The 18,821-nt window shown below is 43.9% G+C and overlaps 1 protein-coding gene across 2 annotated transcripts; it reads left to right on the top strand.

Annotated features, from left to right (window-relative positions):
* The first annotated feature begins 380 nt into the window (after positions 1 to 380).
* LOC149341919 (uncharacterized) lies at positions 381 to 14,569 on the top strand. Of its 2 annotated transcripts, XM_089544214.1 has the most exons (6): positions 382 to 940; positions 2,934 to 2,988; positions 3,510 to 3,600; positions 5,671 to 5,785; positions 9,685 to 9,753; positions 12,230 to 14,569. In XM_089544214.1, exons 1-5 carry the CDS (start codon positions 554 to 556, stop codon positions 9,727 to 9,729), a joined length of 693 nt encoding a protein of 230 aa, XP_089400340.1. In that variant the 5' UTR covers positions 382 to 553; the 3' UTR covers positions 9,730 to 9,753; positions 12,230 to 14,569. The 2 variants fall into 2 exon arrangements, with proteins under 2 accessions (XP_089400339.1, XP_089400340.1); XM_089544213.1 differs by lacking the exons at positions 9,685 to 9,753; positions 12,230 to 14,569 and having other exon boundaries at positions 381 to 940; positions 5,671 to 5,903.
* The last annotated feature ends 4,252 nt before the right edge of the window (positions 14,570 to 18,821 follow it).

Raw genomic sequence — 18,821 nt, 5'->3', positions numbered from 1 at the left:
TTTTATGCAGTATGGCCTGAGATATTTAAAAAGATTTTGTCCTAACAATTTCTTGCCTTTAATTGGCATTCATGTAGGAAAGAGGCGATGGCTAAAATTGCGCAACATTTCTTTTCCTTATCAAAGTGATTTTAATTATAGTGAACTAGAGTATATTAATTGAATAAAAGTTGTCAATAAAATGGCCTCAAATGTCTGACCTTGCATTTAGCTGACGTTGCCCTTTACAGCTCACAAAGCCAATAAGAAATAGAAAACCCAACATAAAACTCCACAGTCATGTCTCGATTATCTAGGCACCTAAAGAAGAAAGCGGCCTTACAGCTGCTGTCTGAACATATCGAATAACGTGGTGCATGCCACAACTGGTAGAAGAGCAGCTATAATCCGGCAACCGTGTGCTATTTACGTCCACATTTTCTGGCACCTCCACCTCGAGTCGATCCGTCAGTACGTGAAATCCGCGTCGTGGCACGGTAGTTTCGTGATGAATTTCGGTTTTCCGGTGTTTCTCTGAGCCAGTACTACTCTCCGCACCATCGAAGCAGAAGACATGAAGTCCAACGGGAGCAACCGCGGCGCGCTGCGGCCTCACTACGGTGGCCGTGCGCCACCGTTCCTGCTTGCCGCCCTCCTCATCGGTTTGGTTCTGATCGGCTTCTGTTACTACAATCTATCTTCGCAGTACAGTGCCTTGGAGGTGCAATACCGGGACTTGCAAGAGCGGCTTCGGGCTGTGGCCGAAAAGCGTGAAACGTTAGAGACGCGCTACGATGAGCTCAAGAAGACGCTCGAGGACAACTCCAAGTCACTCGACGAGAAAGACAAACAGATATCGATAAAAGAACAGGACAGGGCAGCACTTGAAGCCGCGCTTCGCAAGAAAGAGGACGAGCTGATGACCAAGTCCCGAGAAGCGGACACAGCCGCGAAGGCGCTGGTACGGAGAGCATTGTTCCGCGTTGCGGTGGCTGCCAGTTCATCGCGCGTCCTTGCGTGCCCGTGTATTTCTGCCCCTGTCACTGTACCTGACCGTTTCTCATGTATTACAGCACACGAGGTCGTGGTGGCAGTGTGCTCGGCAGTTCCTCGCTTCTCGCCTCTTTCGCCTGCCTGATCCGCGCAAATGTCGAGCGGCTGACGTGTTCAGCAGCTGTTGCTGCGCACAATTATCTCGAGCTCTTTTTGTCCTGTTTGTCCTCTATTGTATTTCATGCGAGTCTGACGATCACTTGCTCCGCATGGCACTCGCCTGGAGTGTGTTGGGCAGTTGTGTAATTAATGCAGCTGGAATCATTATTTAATTCAGGGAGAAAGTTGATTACTAACGTCGCAGTTGAGGGACCTTGCCCGCCATTTCCTCTAGAGTTTTAAATTGAAGACTAGGCTTGCTCATTTGTGAATGACACATATTGAAAAGCCTGCAAATTTCTGAAACTGATGCATCTCTTCTCCACATTCCTACTTCTGAATGCAGTTTTTATGAAATGGTATAAAATGTAGGCTGCTCAGAACATTCTTTGACCAGTGGGAAGTTTTGGTGGCACTGTGACTCAAGCCCATCTTACAACACAAACAATTGTCCCTAGAATAACTAAGTTTGGTGCGTCAGAACAGTTGTACCTAGAATATCTGTAAGCTTAGTGTGTTATTAATTTATTACTAGTAGCTAAGCATTCATTGTGATATTTCAGTCTATTATTTCTTTGGTCACCAATTTCTGTTTGCTTTTGATCATGGGGGCTAAGCGTTCACATTTTATGAATTGTGAGCATCAAGATAGACTGGTAGGGCCTGTATTCTGAAAGTGTCCACTTCAGGCTGCACCGGTTGGTTCGAGCTCCAAGTGTGGAGGTGACAGTCGGTGGGCGACAGCCAGTTCAGTCTTTCTTGTTCTGTCAGCTCAGCTGAAACTGTACTTGCCATTGCATCAGTAGTTGTAGTGAGAAAGTGAAACTCGTGCTACAAATACTTACGTTGAAGCATTTGAAAGCAGAGACAGGTGCCTCTATTTCAGTTAAGAGCAGTGGCAGCTTGTACACATTTAACATGACTCAAGACTGCAATGGCAGCACTTCCTGCTTCCTTGAGCACGAGCCCAGTTCAAACCACACCCAACCCACATGCCCCTATGGCTCAGGTTCACCTAGGTTGTTTATCCAGCAAGTGAATGTTGGTGTTTTCAGTGGTGGCATGGATGGATGGATGGATGATAATGGCTTTACCCTTTGTACCGGACGGTAGCTTTCGCCACCTAGCCTATACTTCCCCATTGTTAATTTATTTTTATTTTCCCTTTCTTTCACTTTCGCTCTTACAATGTCTAGTCTGTCCTATCCTTTTCCCCGCCAAATTCACCCCTTCCTTGATTTCCGCCACCAATCCTCCAACCTCCCCTTCGTCAATGTCACGCTTTTCCCATCCACTCGCCCGTCCTCCCCAGTAAATCCCAGCGCTATCTCTATGGCTGTTGCTGCCCCCTCTGGGAGGGCTGGGCGGAGTTCTGCACACCTCAGAACCAAGTGCTTTATGGTCTCCGTTTCCGTTTTACAAGCAGAGCACAAAATATCCTTTTCTTCAAATTTGGACCTATACGTTTTTGTTCTCAGAGTCCCTGTCCTACCCTGCGCTGATGCTCATTATGTACCTGTGGTAAACAGCTGTTGTCTAAGTAGGCTTGACCAGTAAGGGACATGTCATTGCTCTCCTAAATACGTCATCTGTCATAGTGTGATTCATGTAGAGGGCTGGTAAGGCTATTGCTGCAACTTCTTTACCCCAGGAGGGCGTGAGTTTGTGAGGAGGGAGGGAGTTTCTTTAATGTAATCTTTTGGTCTGTTTGGTCCTCAGTTGTCTTACAGTGTGAGACGTTGCTACACTTACAGTGCTGCCGTCTTAGTGTATGTATCTTTCTTATCTGCTGCCTGTTTCAGACTGGATGCCTGCAGAGGTTGAACGAGACTTCCTCGAAGCTGTCAGAGAAAGAAAGTAAGAAAGTGCTTGGCGTTTGTTATTTCTAAACTCACTTTTCGATGGTGTTGCTTCAGGTTCAGATTCATTGGTTAGTTGTACTGACACGAAATGGACCTGTTATGAATAGCCAGATTTAAGGGGGATTTTAGATGGGTTTGCAACCTGAGGGAGAAATTTTACATAAAATCCAAACTGGTTCTTATTTTAATTAACAAAGGAAGTTTAGAAGCAGTGAGAGGAAGAAGGAAGGCAATGAGGAAGTAAGTTCAAGAAAGTCTTGGTGGTGCGGGCAAAGTTTTCTTCTATCGACCGATAGGACTGTGAAGAGAGATTCAACAAGAGGTTAAAGTCTTTTTCAGTATGTCACTCTGCCTTGCTGCTGTAAGTGCAGGTAGGCATGGTGTTAATCTGCATTTACGTATTGCTTATTCAGTGTTTGGTGTGTGCATGTGCACAGCTAACAAGCTGTCACAGTTAAAAAACTTCTTTGGATGTTGCTGTGAAATGGCATATCATTGTTTAACCTTTTCCAACAGCTTCACTTGCCAAACTGACCAGTGAAGTTGACGCTCTTAAGACGGCAGTCAGGGATGCAGAGACAAAGGCAGCTGCTGGAGCTCATGTCCCGTAAGTTCTATTGCTGCTTTTGTGATTTTGTGAAGCCTAGCTAAAGCTATGGAATTGAGTTTGCACATTGTAACTTTTGTGTCTATTGTTGCCTCTGGGGTTAATGGCTGTGTTCTCATGCTGGTGTGACTTTCGGATCTGGTGGTTCAAGTAATGTATGCATTACTGTTTCCCTGTTAATGTGTGTGTTCATTGGGGATGGCATGACTTGTTGGTGGGTGGTTTTCGTCAGACATAGCCTTTGCCTTCGTAGCCTTTCATGACTTATTTCTTATCCCGTATTCATGGTTCTCTCTTTTATTACTACTGGTCAGCACGCTCACATACTGTATGTCCATAGGAACAGCAAAAGAGGTGTTGACAGTAGCAGTCTTGTGTAGCTTTCTAATGGCATAGCCATAACTTTGTGTAGATGTGGTTCTCAAAGTTTATAGCAGTATGCTTGCCTTCTATTTTGTGTAGCTCTCAATGCAAAAGTTCCCTAAGGATGTAGTGCCTCTGTGAACCTCTGACCTTTGCATTCTCTGGCCTGAGGTTGGCTGCAGCAACGAACAGTAGCCACATAGCAAGCTTTACAGCCTGTTTTGAATCAGACCTCTTAAATAACACCAGTGGCAGAACCCTCTTTGGGGCCCATGTATTGAAAACTGGTGGTCTGATTGGCCGAGAAGTCCGAGGCTTTGCAAACTGCAATAGAGCTTGCTCTTGGGTCACTTGGTTCGTCTTGAAATTCTTGAATCTTGAATCCACTGGTACCCCCCCTTTTGTTAGAATTTGCAGACTTGTGTGCCAGTAGAGGCATGACTGCTCAAAATTCAAGCATAGTAGAGAAGTAAAAGTTGCAGTGTGCTATTAATAGCTTACAGCCCAGCTCGTAGGTGGCACCACCATCTGTTAACCCACCAGACACAGAGTAAAGTGTTCTATGAAGAATGGCTGAGGAAATCGGACAAAAACAGATGGACAGCTAAGGTATTAAGTACTTGCACGGAAAAAGCATTGACTCACGTTGAGGGAAAAGACTAGAAAACTAACCAGTGAATGTGCAGGAAACCAGGATGGGGAAACAGCTTTAAATGTCAGGCCGAAGCAGCATAGAGTGAGAACTGGATTAATTACATGGAAAAATGTAGACACTGTAGTTGTACAGAAAGTGAAGGAGGAAAATCGAGAAGGTATAGTTCTGTGCTAATTTGAAATGAAGTGCAGTGCTGTTTGACGCAAGGTCATGCTGTCTTTGAACGAAAAGCTAGAGAAAGAAATTAAACCAAGATGACAACACATATGCAGTGTGTGGTAGATCAGAAGAAACAACTGAGCATATTTTGGTAGAATGTGGCAGTATTCATTCAGATTTCGATGCAGGCACAGTGCACCTCTAAGGCCCTAGGACTCAAAAGTAACATGAATTGCATCTGCGGCAGAAATTAGTAAGAAACTATGGGAGGTTTGTTGCTTTAAAAGCAGGGCAGTGACTAAAAGGTACAAGTTGACGGTTCAAAATTTGTATAGCATTGAAGTGGGTGGAATTTGTATTTAAAAGGGAGAATTTTGCGATACATAATACATTTGTTTGACAAATTGGTTAGAGAAGTAAAAAGAAAAAATTCCGAGCATATTGGCACAAGTCACCACTCACTCTACAGAAAATAGCCGTTGTTTGAACTGGAGTTTTGCAGCTGGTACGATCAAGAGCTCTGTTTCTGAATGGCATAAGTCTGTCTGTCTTTATGGTTGCTAGGTGGCAGGTGTGATGGAGAGGCACGAATGTATCTGTGCTGTGCTAGGCTTCCGGCTGACGACAGATTGTTTCCGTGAAAACAAGAAAACATCTGCTGGGGTGGCTGTCACTTGGAGGTGCTAATCTTGGGTAGTCATTTTTGAATCAAGGCCAACAAAGGGTGCCCATTTTGTTATCGTGACATCCATCCTCGGGCGTGCAGAGATGGGAGGCTTTTGCTTTGTTCCTAAGTGTACATTGCCTTCAGTGTGGTCAGACAAAAAGCTTTTAGCTATTGTTCCATGAAGGTGTCTGTTTCCTGCATCTTCTCTCTCTCGCATCTCACCCAGGGCAAAGCTGGCAGCTACTGAAACAGTCCAAAATGGGAACACCAAAGAACCAGAGCAAGCTGCCAAGAAGGAAGGTGGTGCAAAGGAAGTTGGAAGCGTAGCACAAGATAGCATGGTGAGAGACCAGATACAAGGGAGCAGTAAGACTTACACAAAGATGGCGGCTCACCCCTCAACACTACTGGCACCACCGCCACCACTACAATAAAGATGCGCATGGCTTATATCCAACATGACTGCAGTCGCTGTCTGTCAAGGTGCAGTTCGCATTAATTTGAGGCACCTTTAATGCGTGATGGGCTTTGCGGTGTGCTTGTGATTTGACAAACCAGCCATTCAGTGTCTACTGTCTGGGTATAGATAAGCAGAGAATTGGTTTACGGAGGTCCTGATACAGGAAAAGTGCAGTACCTGGCTCATCTATAGTCATTTTGTTGGGTAAGGGGAGAGAAAAAGGGGAAAAAAAAGAAAGAAATGCAGACTTTGGTGGCACTAGCACAGAAGAGGAAAGAGAAGAAGAAAGCCGTCTGGCCTAGTTTTAAGTATAGTTATGTGAGGCAGGCCTAGGCAATCTGCGTATTGAGTGTGCCTCACAAAACTTTCTGGCTTTAAAACTAACAAAGGAATGTCACATGAACAGTGATGTACACGTAGGCCTACCACAAGAGAGTGAAATAATTGTAACACACGGGCACTTTTGTCTATGTCATGAAGACTGCAAAATCTGGCCATGTGTGCCCCTGGCTATGCTTGTGCTATGCATCGAGATTTCAAGCTACCTTTGGCATTGGAAACTGTCTGGTTCATTCTGCAGGAAAGCGATTAAGCTGTACCTGCAAGCCCAGCCCTGAAATCTATTTGGTTTACAGGGCAGGCACTGCCATCTGGTGGAATAGATGCAGCATCTAATTCTGCTACTGGTGTTCATTCAGTCACAAAGTGTGGCTCATTTTGTAGGCAACTGTTTCTAAGCTAAGCTGTACGGCATTCGACACATTCCTAAACACAGTAGGCTGCTGTGCGCTTTTGCTTTGCAATACATCCCTAGAAAAAGACCAGGGATCTGTGTGTAACAATTTTTTGAACTTGGCAGGACAGAGCTGCAGCTGTCTGAATAAAAAAAAAATGTTAAATTTCATGTCATGGTCTCCTCAGCAGTGACACTTAAGAGATGCAAAGCCACAATGCTGCTCTGTAATGACGCATGTTTGTCACGCACTCGGCAAGTTATGTGGAGAACGCATGTGGCATGCTTCAGTGAAGTGCTGATGTCCACACTTAGCTGCACACACCTGTGCTTTCTCTTTTTTAGTTTTTGCTTTCATTTGCTACTGCTCAAGTTTCGGCATAGCTTTACATTATCCTTAAATAATGTGCAAATATAAATAGATCTGTTTACAGTTGTGTACTGGCTGTGGGGAACATTGTTCCTGTCTCCACTGATGTGATTGCTGCATCAGTTGCGCCAAACTTCACCAAAAGGCAGAGCCTACTTAAAAAATTACGGAAAATTATGAGTAATCTGCACTGCGTACAAAATCCTCAGGCACTGCGTCTTGCCTATACCTCTGCGTTAAGCAGCACTAGCGGAAAACGCAATTTTTTCAAGAATCCTTTAATCAGTCCTTAGTATATACTGGGTGTCCCAGCTAACTTCAGCCAAGGGCTAAAAAAATAAACTATCAGAGGCAGATGAAGGAAACCAGTTGCATACTGCTGGCAGCCACCTTGAGCACCACAGGCAAGTTTTTGTTTTGCACTTAACTAGGTAAGGTTATTTACCTGAATTACTAAATAATGACTTTCAACAATAAATAGGGTTTGTGAAGTTGGAGAACGTCTCCAGAAACCCCTATTCCATTATTTGCAATAAGGAAAGCCTCATCTGTATCTTTTTTCCCACCTCCAGTGAAAGCTTGCGACATACAGAAATTCTATGTGACTGGCGCATTCACGTGCCTCAATCGTGCTGCTCTCAACCGTGGTTTCTGGCTGTTTTTTTTTTTACCCACCTCTTGTCGCGGAGGAAAAGAGACTGAATGAGAAGGTAATTCAAAAAGATAGGAATGTAGCTGCATGAAGAATTTATAAAGGAACAGAATGCAACAAACTGCATGAAAAGAGAGAGAGAGAGAAAGGAATTTTAATGAGGGAAAGGTGGAGAGGTCGGCCGGTGGTAACATGGCCCTGGCCTGCTACTCCACACAGGGGAAAGGGAAGAGGAGGAAAAGGAAAGTGCGAATGAAGGCTGATGATGGCATAATACAATGAGTTTCACGGGTGATGTCTACACACACACACACACCACACTGGCTGGCACTCGCATCGCGGTTAGTAGACACACATAAAACTCATAAAACTGGTGTCTGCAACACAAACACCAACACATGTCATTAACCATGTAGGTTGTGCACAGGCGGTCACAGACGAGTATCCAGGCCTGTTTCACACAAAAAGTTTCACACATCAGAACGTCTCGTCCTGGCGCCCAGAAGAGTTTCCTCAGAGAGAGGGCGAGAGTCCAGTTGTTTCATGGTCGCCTCCAATGTTCTTCTTTCAGCAGTATAGTTCGGGCACTCGCAAAGAAGGTGTCCAATAGTCTCTGGAGTGTGGCACTGTACGCAATTTGGGTTACTTTCGATGCCGATCTTGTGAAGATAGTGTTTGGTGTAGGCAACGCCAAGCCGTAGCCGGTGGAGTAAAGTCCCATGACGTCGCACCACCATAGATGGCAAATGTAATCGTGAGCCAGCGTCAAGCTTACAGATGCGGTCCTGTTGATGACTCGAATCATGCCAGTGCAACTGCATTGCTGCTTGCATTAAATGCGCCAAAATCCGTGGAGCCACTGTTGTGGTAAGCTTTCTGCATGTGGAGCAGTCGGGTCAAAAAACACTATTGAGAAAACTGGCACTGATGCTGTACAAGCAGGTGATATCCATCAAAATGCCCTAGGACTGTAGTGTTGAACGTTTTTGGTTGCGGGGGCCTTGTAGACGCGTGATTCCGGCAGCAGGAGAAGTGTGAAGCCAGCTTTATAGTGACACCAATCTTGCCGCAAGTGGCAGTTTACTGTAAAAGCCGAGCTATCGCGCTTGAAAATCAGCCTTTTTCATGAAGCCTGTTTTTTGCTACCTTAGGTCACAGAAACATTTCTTGAAGTCACTTCTGGAAAGTTTGGTTGGTTGGTTTATGGGATTTAAAGTCCCAAAGCGACTAAGGCTATGAGAGACGCCGTAGTGGAGGGCTCCGGAAATTCCGACCACCTGGGGTTCTTTAACGTGCACTGACATCGCACAGCACACGGGCCTCGAATTTCTCCTCCATGCTTTTGAGGAAAGGAAATGATGCAGTAATTGTCTCACGTCTTGGTGGACACCTGAGCGGCCTCATAAGGAAAGGGAGGGAGCAAAGTGGGAGTGAAAGAAAAAAAAAGAGAGAAAGAGGTGCTGTAGTGCAGGTCTCCAGAATAATTTCCACCACCTGGGGATCTCTTTAACGTGCACTGATATTGCAGAGCACAGGGTACCTCTTGCGTGGAGTTTCGCCTCCATTGAAACGTGCCTGCCGCGGCCGGGTTCGAACACAGGAACTCCGGCTCAGTAGCCAAGTGCCCAAACCACTGAGCCAGCACAGCGGGTACTTCTGGGCCATTTCTGGCAAAAATTTTTCGGGATGAGATTAAAAAGACCATATATATACCACATTTAATGCTTTCTAAAATCACATTTTTTTTTAGATTTTTCTGATTTGAAAGCCACGTGTCTCCCCTTGATTATGAAAACTGTTTTTCCACAGATCGACTTTTCTGTTATTTTTTGTGATTATAAGACCTGCATCCCCCCTTAACAAGCAGACAGCCTGAGATGGTGATTCAGGACAGTATATGATGCCATATTTCTTGCTCCTCAGTGGTTCAATATTGTATAAGCTCATGCTGTTGAAGCAATCTCTTGCACTCGTGGTGTAGAGTGGTGCTTTGCTGAGTTATGTCGTCGTGCTTTGTGCTTCTAGCTGCAAGACCCTGATGTCAATCCACCTTTGGATGCTGGCCAGTAGCAAGTACATAAAGGAACACTACGTGTGAGCATTACTTATTATTACTCCTGCTGTGGTATGGCACAGAAGTCTTCAGGTGTTGCTTGTGTATGCTCAACTTTCATTCAGCCTGTCTTACTGCTGAGAGCATCTGCAGTTAAACCTTTCCAGTGCATTTTTTAAGAGTGACTGATGGCAGATGATGTGGACGGGAGAGGTTCATCATCATCATCATCAGCCTGACTGCGCCCACTGCAGGGCAAATGCCTCTCCCATGTCTCTCCAATTAACCCTGTCCTGTGCCAGCTGGGGCCACCCTATCCCCGCAAACTTCTTAATCTCATCCGCCCACCTAACTTTCTGCCGCCCCCTGCTACGCTTACCTTCTCTTGGAATCCATTCCGTCACCCTTAAGGTCCAGCGGTTATCTCTCCTTCGCATTACATGCCCTGCCCATTTCTTCCTCTTTATTTCGACTAGGATGCCATTAACCCACATTTGTTCCCTGACCTACTCTGCCCTCTTCCTGTCTCTTAACGTTACTCCTATCATTTTTCTTCCCATAGCTCGCTGTGTTGTCCTTAATTTAAGTAGACCCATTTTCGTTAGCCTCCACATTTCTGCCCCGTAGGTCAGCACCGGTACAACACAGCTGTTATATAGTTTTCTCTTGAGGGATATTGGTAAACTGCCGTTCATGACCCGAGAGAACCTGCCAAATGCGCTCCACCCCATACTGATTCCTCTAGTTATTTCGCTTCCGTGATTCAGTTCTGTGGTCACTACATGCCCTAAATAGACATATCCCTTTACCACTCCCAGCTTCTAGCTACCAACTGCAAACTGCTCTTCCCTTCCGAGACTGTTGAACATATTAAATTCAGTCTGCATATTAATTTTTAGACCCACCGTTCTGTCTGCCCAACTCATTAATCATGATTTGCAGTTCATCTCCTGAGTGACTTACCAAGGCAATTCCATCAACGTATCGCAGATTACTAAGGTATTCTCCATTAACTGTTATCCCCAGCTGTTCCCACTCTAGGAATCTGAATACATCCTGTAAACAGGCGGTGAATAGCATTGGTGAAATCTTATCTCCCTGCCTGGCACCGTTCCTTTTTGGAATTTTATTGCTGACTTTAGGAAGGACTATGGTGGCTGTGGAGCCGTTATAGATATCTTGCAGTATTTTTACATAAGGCTGTTCTACACCCCAATTCCGCAGTGCCTGCAGGACTGCTGAGGTTTCCACTGAGTCAAATGCTTTCTTGTAATCTATGAAGGCTGTATGCAGGAATTGGGTATATTCTGCACATTTCTCTATCACCTGATTGATATTGTGAATATTATTGCCCAATTATTTGTTTGACTGAAGTCTAAGGTTTTCCTGACTATTAGCGATTACCTTAGTAAATACTTGATAGGCAATGGACAGTAAGCTGATCGGTCTAATTTTTTAAGTCCTTGATGTCCTTATGGATTAAGATGATGTTAGCGCTTTTCCGAGATTCTGGTATGCTCGAGGTCATAAAGCATTGCATATACCGGCAATTTTTCTTGCACAATCTCCCCACCGTCTTTTAACAGATCCACTGTTACCTTATCCTCTTTCGTTACTGGCAGAATGTCCCATTGCTGTATGATACTGCCTATCTCATTTACACTCGATTACATTGGCTACTGTAGATATATGTAGAACTCTTCACCTACTTTAACTATATCTTACCCATGTTGCTAATGACATTGCCCTCTTTGTCTCTTAACGCATGCATCTGATTTTTGCCTATGCCTAGATTCCTCTTCACCGCTTTTAGGCTACCCCCATTATTTACAGCATGCTTGATTCTATCCATATATGTTCCTTACGTTATATACCTTGCGCTTATTCACCAACGTTGATAGTGCTGACAGGTCTGTTCTTTCTGTGGGGTTTGATGCTTTCATGCTTTGGCGTTTCTGCAGTGTACTATTGTAATAAGAAGACCACGTATGCTCAGCATGCTCTTGAATTTGCACTAAAATCTTAGATGATCAGAGTGGGCATTAGAATCCACACATGCATGTGACCAGACCTTGTTGGCCTCTATGGCTTAGTGGCATTTGGCTGCTAAGCCCAAGGATGCAGTGGCTGCATTTCGATCACAACAGTGTGCTGTGTGCTAATGAATGAATAAACACGGAAAGTAATCTGGAGCCTATACTGCGTCACATAGCCCATTTTGCAGCTTTGGGATGTTAAACACCATATACCATACCATACTGTCTCGCTTTCTTCTGTCTTGACATCATTCCATTGTTTGTGCAATTTCTTCCGAGTCCGATGCACCGACTGAGGAAGATTCGATTATGTGCATTGGACAGGTGGCATTGGCTCTTTTGTCTGCATACATATGCACACAAGGCTTGTTCGTCTCTTAATTCTTTACCTCTGGGTAGCTACCAGCATGGCAGCTGGTGCAAGGGGAATGGAGAAGACACTTTTTTCATTTGTCATGATTGCCTGTTTTGTCTTGAACAGCTGCTCACCGGGAGGAAGGCCTGAGGTGCCATTATCCACAGGTTCAGGGTGACGCACACTTCACCGCCTCTGTCATTCATCTCAGCAGTGGGGGGACTTCCCAGCTGATCTTCATTTTCTGGCTGGCTCCAACTTTGCACCACCTTGTGTGGCATTTATTGTATCTCATGGGTATGCATTACAGCAGATCTGCTTCTGTGTTTGAGATTGCTCATGCTACCTCAAGGCTTAGGGCTAAATTTGCCATCTTACTGCACGCGTGGCCGAAGGCAGACACAGCGCTGAACTAGCAGCGGAAATGTTGAATGGTCGACATGCATTGTTTCCATATATGTATTCATGATTTCTTGTACTGAATGCGCACATTTGCGAGTTCAGTGCTGTGTCCTGTTGCCTGTGGTGTTCTTTTATGATGAACCACCAGTGTATAGAGTGTAATCGGAGGAGATACAGATGTGATGAATAATTCTTGTTTTGTGTACACGCACACCGCCAGTGCAAAGCAGTGGGCTGTTTGCCGAAACATTCTTGAAAACGGTGTTATCTTCGTGTGCCTGTCAGAAGGGCACCTGGCAAACAATGTGGCCTGATTTGACCTTCTGCTGGATTCATTGTAGTGCTGTATGCACCTTTTTGTATAGCCAGTGTTATCTTTTATGAAGCAATGTTTTGTTCTCCTTGTGAATGGAAACATTTTCAGTTAGCGGTGGTGCAACGCTTGAACTCTCTCAAGTGCATAACTATTTGCACTCCATTTTGAGGAATTGTTGTGTGCATTTGTATTTGTGTTCATAGTCATTTTCTTCGCATGTGTTGCAGTGCTTCTTTAGCAGCTGCAAGTCTTTAGTGGCACTTGGAAGTAATTAACCATGGCTTCTTTTCTGATTACTGACATGCCACAAGAGTTTTCAATGCAATATATTCCATTATATAAGTGCGCATTCCTGGGCTCAGAGCCGCCATTTTCTTGCTAGTTTTTATACTTTTGTTTTACAAGGGCCTGATTTATTGAGCCATTTTTGTGTTTACGTGCGATTCTAGTGCACAGGACGTGTTTACTCATGGAATGAGTTTGTGAGTTTGTCGTTTACCTTTTTTTTTGTTTATGCTTCATACATTTGAAAACTGCCAATGCAATGTGTGCCGCACAAATGTACACTGTATTTGTTCACGTAATGAACGCACCAGTTTTTACCAAATATTTTACAAAAATATGGCGGGTGCATTTATTACGGCAAGCAATGTATTAGTAAAGATTTACATTTTGACAACCAAAATAGCGAGTGCGTTCATTACATCAGGAAATATCGTATTTTCAGTTAAGAGTGCCTCCTCAGAGGTGATTGTGTGTCCAGCAGGCAGTGTTCAGTGCAGTGCCCATTTGGGGTGCTTTCTACCGCCCTACGTAGTGTACACTGCAATGCAGCGATGTCCTCCTTTCCTCATAGGAGTAGCCCTTCCTTGCAGTGTTCCATTGGCAAGGCGTCATCAGATCATTCCTGTGGGCGTGTCTTTATACTGCTGCCACTGATTGGTGGTGTGAATGTTTTTAGTGAAAAATTTGATGAACAGAATCACTGCTGGAGGCAAGAGTCGCACAAGGACAGTAAAGATGCTCGGATAAGCTGAGCGGAAAAACTGTTTCACCTGATGAGTACTTTTGTTTTGCCAATGGCAAGACATTCCTTACAACTGAGAGGTGCATTGGGACCCCTTTAAAATGAGAAACAGATTTCGGACTACCCTGCATTGCTCTCTGTTGTCAATAGTAGCCAAGGACTGAATGCAGAGATGAAAATTCTTTCAAAAGTAGAGTACAATTCCGAGCATAGGAAGGGTGTTCAAGTTAACTTTTTGATTTTCCATTGAAATGTTTCTCACACACAGAAGGAAACAGTTTGATGGGTGTGAAGCTCCTGCACATGAAAATGGTGCAAAGTTAATGAAAGAAAAAAAATGCACAAGTAAGGGCTCACAGGAGAATGCAGTTTAATTTTTGAGATGTTTTTATTTCCATGCTACATGTGATAAAAAGTGTGTTAATGCTTTGGGGCCTCTCAGTCATCCCCGGGACTATGGAACAGTGATTGTGCGAGTTGTCTCGCCACAAAGCACAATGGGTATGGCTGATGTTTGGCAAATGTTTCTTTGTTAAAACCCAAGCCAAAAAAAAAAATACAAGAACGAAGGAAAGCTCCACAATCACAGACCAACCATTTGTGTAAATCTTTGGGAGGGTTAAAGAATTGTACCGGTGATGCAAGGTTGTATACAAGTTGAAGAAAGGAAAAGACAATTTGTAAACGGACAGTTGTAATAAAAGTGACGACTGTCATATGGCATCAGTTTTTCAGTTTCTGTGGTGAACTGTCAAAAGAAGCAGGCTTGCTACCATTCTCATGAATAACCTTGTTCTTCAATGCATCGGAAGTCCTACTGATTGATGCAAATTTTCCATAGTCAATGCCATTCAGGCATCGTGTAAATGACCTGCACCAACTATGAAACACTTGGGAAAGAAATTAGATGCTACATGGTGAGACAAGCTGAAACCTATATTTGTTTTGTTTCTGAATTCTTGCTTTCACTCCTGCTGCTTCTCGGGCTCAATCAACCAAACTTCCAAACTGGCAGTTTCGACAGAGGCTGTTCTACACACATGGCTCACTCAGATCGTCAGTCAAACAGCGATGACAAGTCATATTGCTGGCTGATGTGTGAAAAACTTGTCTACTGTTAATGTAGCTCCAGTGAGCTTTTCAAAATATACACTATCAGATGCTGTGTAATACGCACATTCTGTTACTGAATTGTTAATAATGGTTAGGCTGCAATGATTAAACACCAAGATACTTTGTGCAAGAGCAGAAACATTTTTTTTTTTTTTCAAGCACAAGTCTTAGTTTTCATTTTTTTTTTTTTGGCAGGGGAATGGTTCTCTCCCTTGTTATAAAAAGCACTGTGCACGATGAGAGTATAATACATATCACTTAACACAAACAAAATGTAAATGTTACCCACTCCACACCAGTACAAGCCTTTGTACTTTTTAATTTACTAGGGGATGAGCTTTCAAGACAATTAAAACAGTGCTTCTTCTGAAATGATATTAATGTACAAAACCATTTGTTAACTAACCTCTAGTAGTTTACGAACTGGATAAGACCACTGTCCAAAGTTAAAAAAAAATATGCGGGCACCAAGGAGTGTGTGACAGTAACCTTTCCTCATTTATGCATTGTCAAGAAACGTGTCACACTGGTACTAGTGCTTTCCTGAACGATTTGATAAAGAATGTTTGCTTTCCTTTATTCACCTACAAGCAAGCGAGAACTTTCCCTGCAATAGCCTTGCTTGCAACTCAACTTCAACAATTTGGAGAATGGAGAAGAAAAAAAGGGAATGGGCATGTCTTCTTTTATGAACAGCTCCACGCTAATGAGGAAAAAAACTCAAAATAAATAGCAACTGTTCGGCAACTGCTGCAGTGTTAAATAGTATCCAAGGGGAATTGGTGCTAATGAAATGAAACCATTTCCCATGCAAATGAATAACAGGGATGGCAGAGCAACAATCTTACATGCACAAAAAAAAACAAACAAATATATATGGTATATCAGTTTGGCAAAGGAGGCCCCGTCATTCACAATGGCAATAGCGTTGTTATAAATAGCAGATGTCAACAACATGGGGAAAGAAAGTCCTTTTCTCTGGCGCTGCATATGCAAGGGCCAGTGGGAGCGCACTGATGCTAAAGTGACGAGAATGGTTTGCGTTAAATGCACACAATTCACGCGCCTACAACGTGACTAGTATAATACACGGGGAGGGACATCACCACACACATGCACACATACAATCACAACACGGCGGTTTTCCCGGCAGACTTCTTAAACTAAGTCGCTGGTAGCTATAATCATAACTGTAATAGTGACTGATGCCAATGCAACACATGCAGTGTTTTATGAAGTTTCCTAGAGCACTCTGCTTGGGGCCACACAATCGTAAAACTGGGCCCACGGCGTTACTGAAGCTTCGGAAAGCTGAACAGGCTGTTCTTCCCCCTGCCCAAACAATTCACGCCTGTGATGGGTGCAAGACATGCAGTACGAGAATCCTCGGAAAGCACTGAACATGTTTTGCTTATGAATACCACATAACCTACCATGTCATCCACAAGTCCGCTCCCACCAAGCTACCACGTCACCAGTTTGCTCCTGCATCTTTTTTTTTTCTTGGGTTATGTATCAATAAATATGACAGCTCTCACACTGTTCGAGACTGGGCATATTACAGACAAGTAACAGCATTTCAATGACAGTTTTCTTAGGAGTTAAGTAGAAAAAAATAGACATCCTGTGTTTACAAAACAAAAAAATAAAAGACACTATACATGGTTCTCGGAAAGCAACAAAATGTAACACTCATCTAAGAAAGAAGAACTGATGGCAAGGCTGGATGCTTGCACATGCACGCATACACACAAATGGCCATCTTGTCCACTTCCCGTTCATGCACTCAAACAAAATGCAACAATATTTACAAAGTTTTTTGTGCTTTAAAACAAATTTTTATAAGAGATCCTGAAAGAAAGAAAAATTCCAGTGCTCAGGAGAACAAAGCCACCACCCAGGGAATGCAATGCAATACTTACTGTTGGTGCCTCGAGTGTGCACAAAGCCAGAGGCATCTACATGCACAGATAGGCAGCAATAATCACTCGCAAACAGGAACAGGACATGTCGCCTATCCCGTTCACCACAAATAAAATGTGAACACTCCTGCTTTCTCTTTTCATCACAAGATATTTCAACCTATACTTTGCGCCAGCAAGCGAGTGACTTCATCACACTTGACACAAACCAGCTTTTGTTGTATTTTCTCCCTCCCAGTGCAGCAACACTGTTTTTTCACAAGATTTGTTTCAATGACGCCTAAAGGAGCACCAGTATGTCAGGCGCATTTTGGTTATGTGTGATGAAGTCTGCAATGTAAAAATCTAGAAGCCAAGAACGTTCACAGGCAAGAGGCCACAGTGAAGTGAGAACGTGGTAGGGGCAACTGATGTTCCAAAGCCTTACAAATTGTTGTGTCAGTGGCTCAATGGGCAGGCTCACGCAAACAATGTTTGAGCCCCCAGCGACAACTAGCCAAACCTGATGCAACTAGCTTTGGCTAGTTCAAAGCACAAGATGCTCAATGCATGCAAACTCTTTGGCAGAATTAACTTAGCCGGGGAACTAAACAGCACTGCGAGGGCCTCATTTGAAACAACAAGAAATGAGCTAATTTGATTCGGCTTTTAAAAATACCTGCCACTCTACACACTTGCTACTTCACATAACCTGCACTTTATTTTTCTGGAAAGCATCTTCAGTTTCTTTGTATGCAGGGCACCTATCAAATGCCGACTTACTTCCACATGCCAACCGTAGTTCTTCATTGCACCTTGCTGGAAAGACGTTAGCGCTGGATTCGACTGCGCTATTGTGCTTACACTCACGCATAAAAGCCGATGAAAAACAGTGAGAGTTAAAGAAGAAAGACTGGCTAGTTGGTGCATTTTATTCACTGGCTGAAACATGGTTACTAGCGCTAAAAGAAGACAAGGGACAGTGGTCAGTTGATGTATAGCGTTTGTCCCGTCGGTGTCTTTTCGCTGTCCCATGTCTTTTTTTAGCGCTAGTAACCATGCTTCAGCCAGTGAGCAGTGAGAGTACAACACCTTTAACCAAGAAACACTTTGCCAAGGTGTCTAGCTTGCCAAATATACACACTGCTGACGACTGGCCTCCTAGTCTGCTATACCAAAGTGCACACCACAGGCCATATCGTGCACTCATCTGTGGCATGCCTTTATAAGACTTTACAGTAACGGTGTGTCATGGAGACTGCACGTTATCAGTGTTATTGCCAGGCTTTCCATTGCTGCTTTATGGACCAACAGACACAAGGGTGCAACCAGCCAGCGATGCTGTGGTACCACAACCGGAGAGGCCAGTGCGGCGATTCGTACCTAGCAGAGTACAGTTTGGTTTTTCACACAGTACACTGCCGAACAGTCAGCATCACCTTGACAGTGACAACAGCACAAGCTACACCACAACATCGCATATGAAGGAAGACAAAAATAATTACAACAACAAACTGGACCAATCACCACACGAAGCTTATTCATACATTCAGCAGAAAAAGTACACGGGAGCACCATTTTCCATAGCGCTACAAGCGAAAGGAGGTCAAAGCTGTCTGGAAATACCAACGAGTTATTCCGTGAGAATTTTTAAAACCAAGATGCTTTTGTGTACCAGCCGTGTTAACAAAGCACTTGCGTGGTTACACCACATTCCTGCATGAATTCCTCTGGCATATGCAGAAGAAAAAAAAAAGTGAATGCTGACTCGCAGGTTGTATCCACTGCATTGCACCGAGATGAAAGTGGCTTCAATGGAAAACTCTGGCAATACAAGAAAGGAAAAAAAAAAAAAAACGCACAACGCAAGCCCATGATGTCATAGCACTAGCTAACAAAGGTGCAACTTGTACTGGCTGGGCCACAACATAAGCTGAATGAAAATGTTGCCAATTATCT

The sequence above is a fragment of the Amblyomma mixtum genome, chromosome 5 (assembly GCF_055824585.1).
Source record: "Amblyomma mixtum isolate Tamu chromosome 5, ASM5582458v1, whole genome shotgun sequence".
In the NCBI taxonomy this organism is placed as follows: domain Eukaryota; kingdom Metazoa; phylum Arthropoda; class Arachnida; order Ixodida; family Ixodidae; genus Amblyomma; species Amblyomma mixtum.
Note: the sequence above shows the minus strand (reverse complement) of the source record. Positions and strands in the feature narration are given on the sequence as shown.

Bases quoted from the DNA above. Each gene is read 5' to 3' on its own strand.
- LOC149341919 (XM_089544213.1), top strand. From the start codon at position 554: ATGAAGTCCAACGGGAGCAACCGCGGCGCGCTGCGGCCTCACTACGGT. The intron at 941-2,933 runs GTACGGAGAGCA...TGCCTGTTTCAG, and splicing joins ACACAGCCGCGAAGGCGCTG to ACTGGATGCCTGCAGAGGTT. The intron at 2,989-3,509 runs GTAAGAAAGTGC...CTTTTCCAACAG, and splicing joins GAAGCTGTCAGAGAAAGAAA to CTTCACTTGCCAAACTGACC.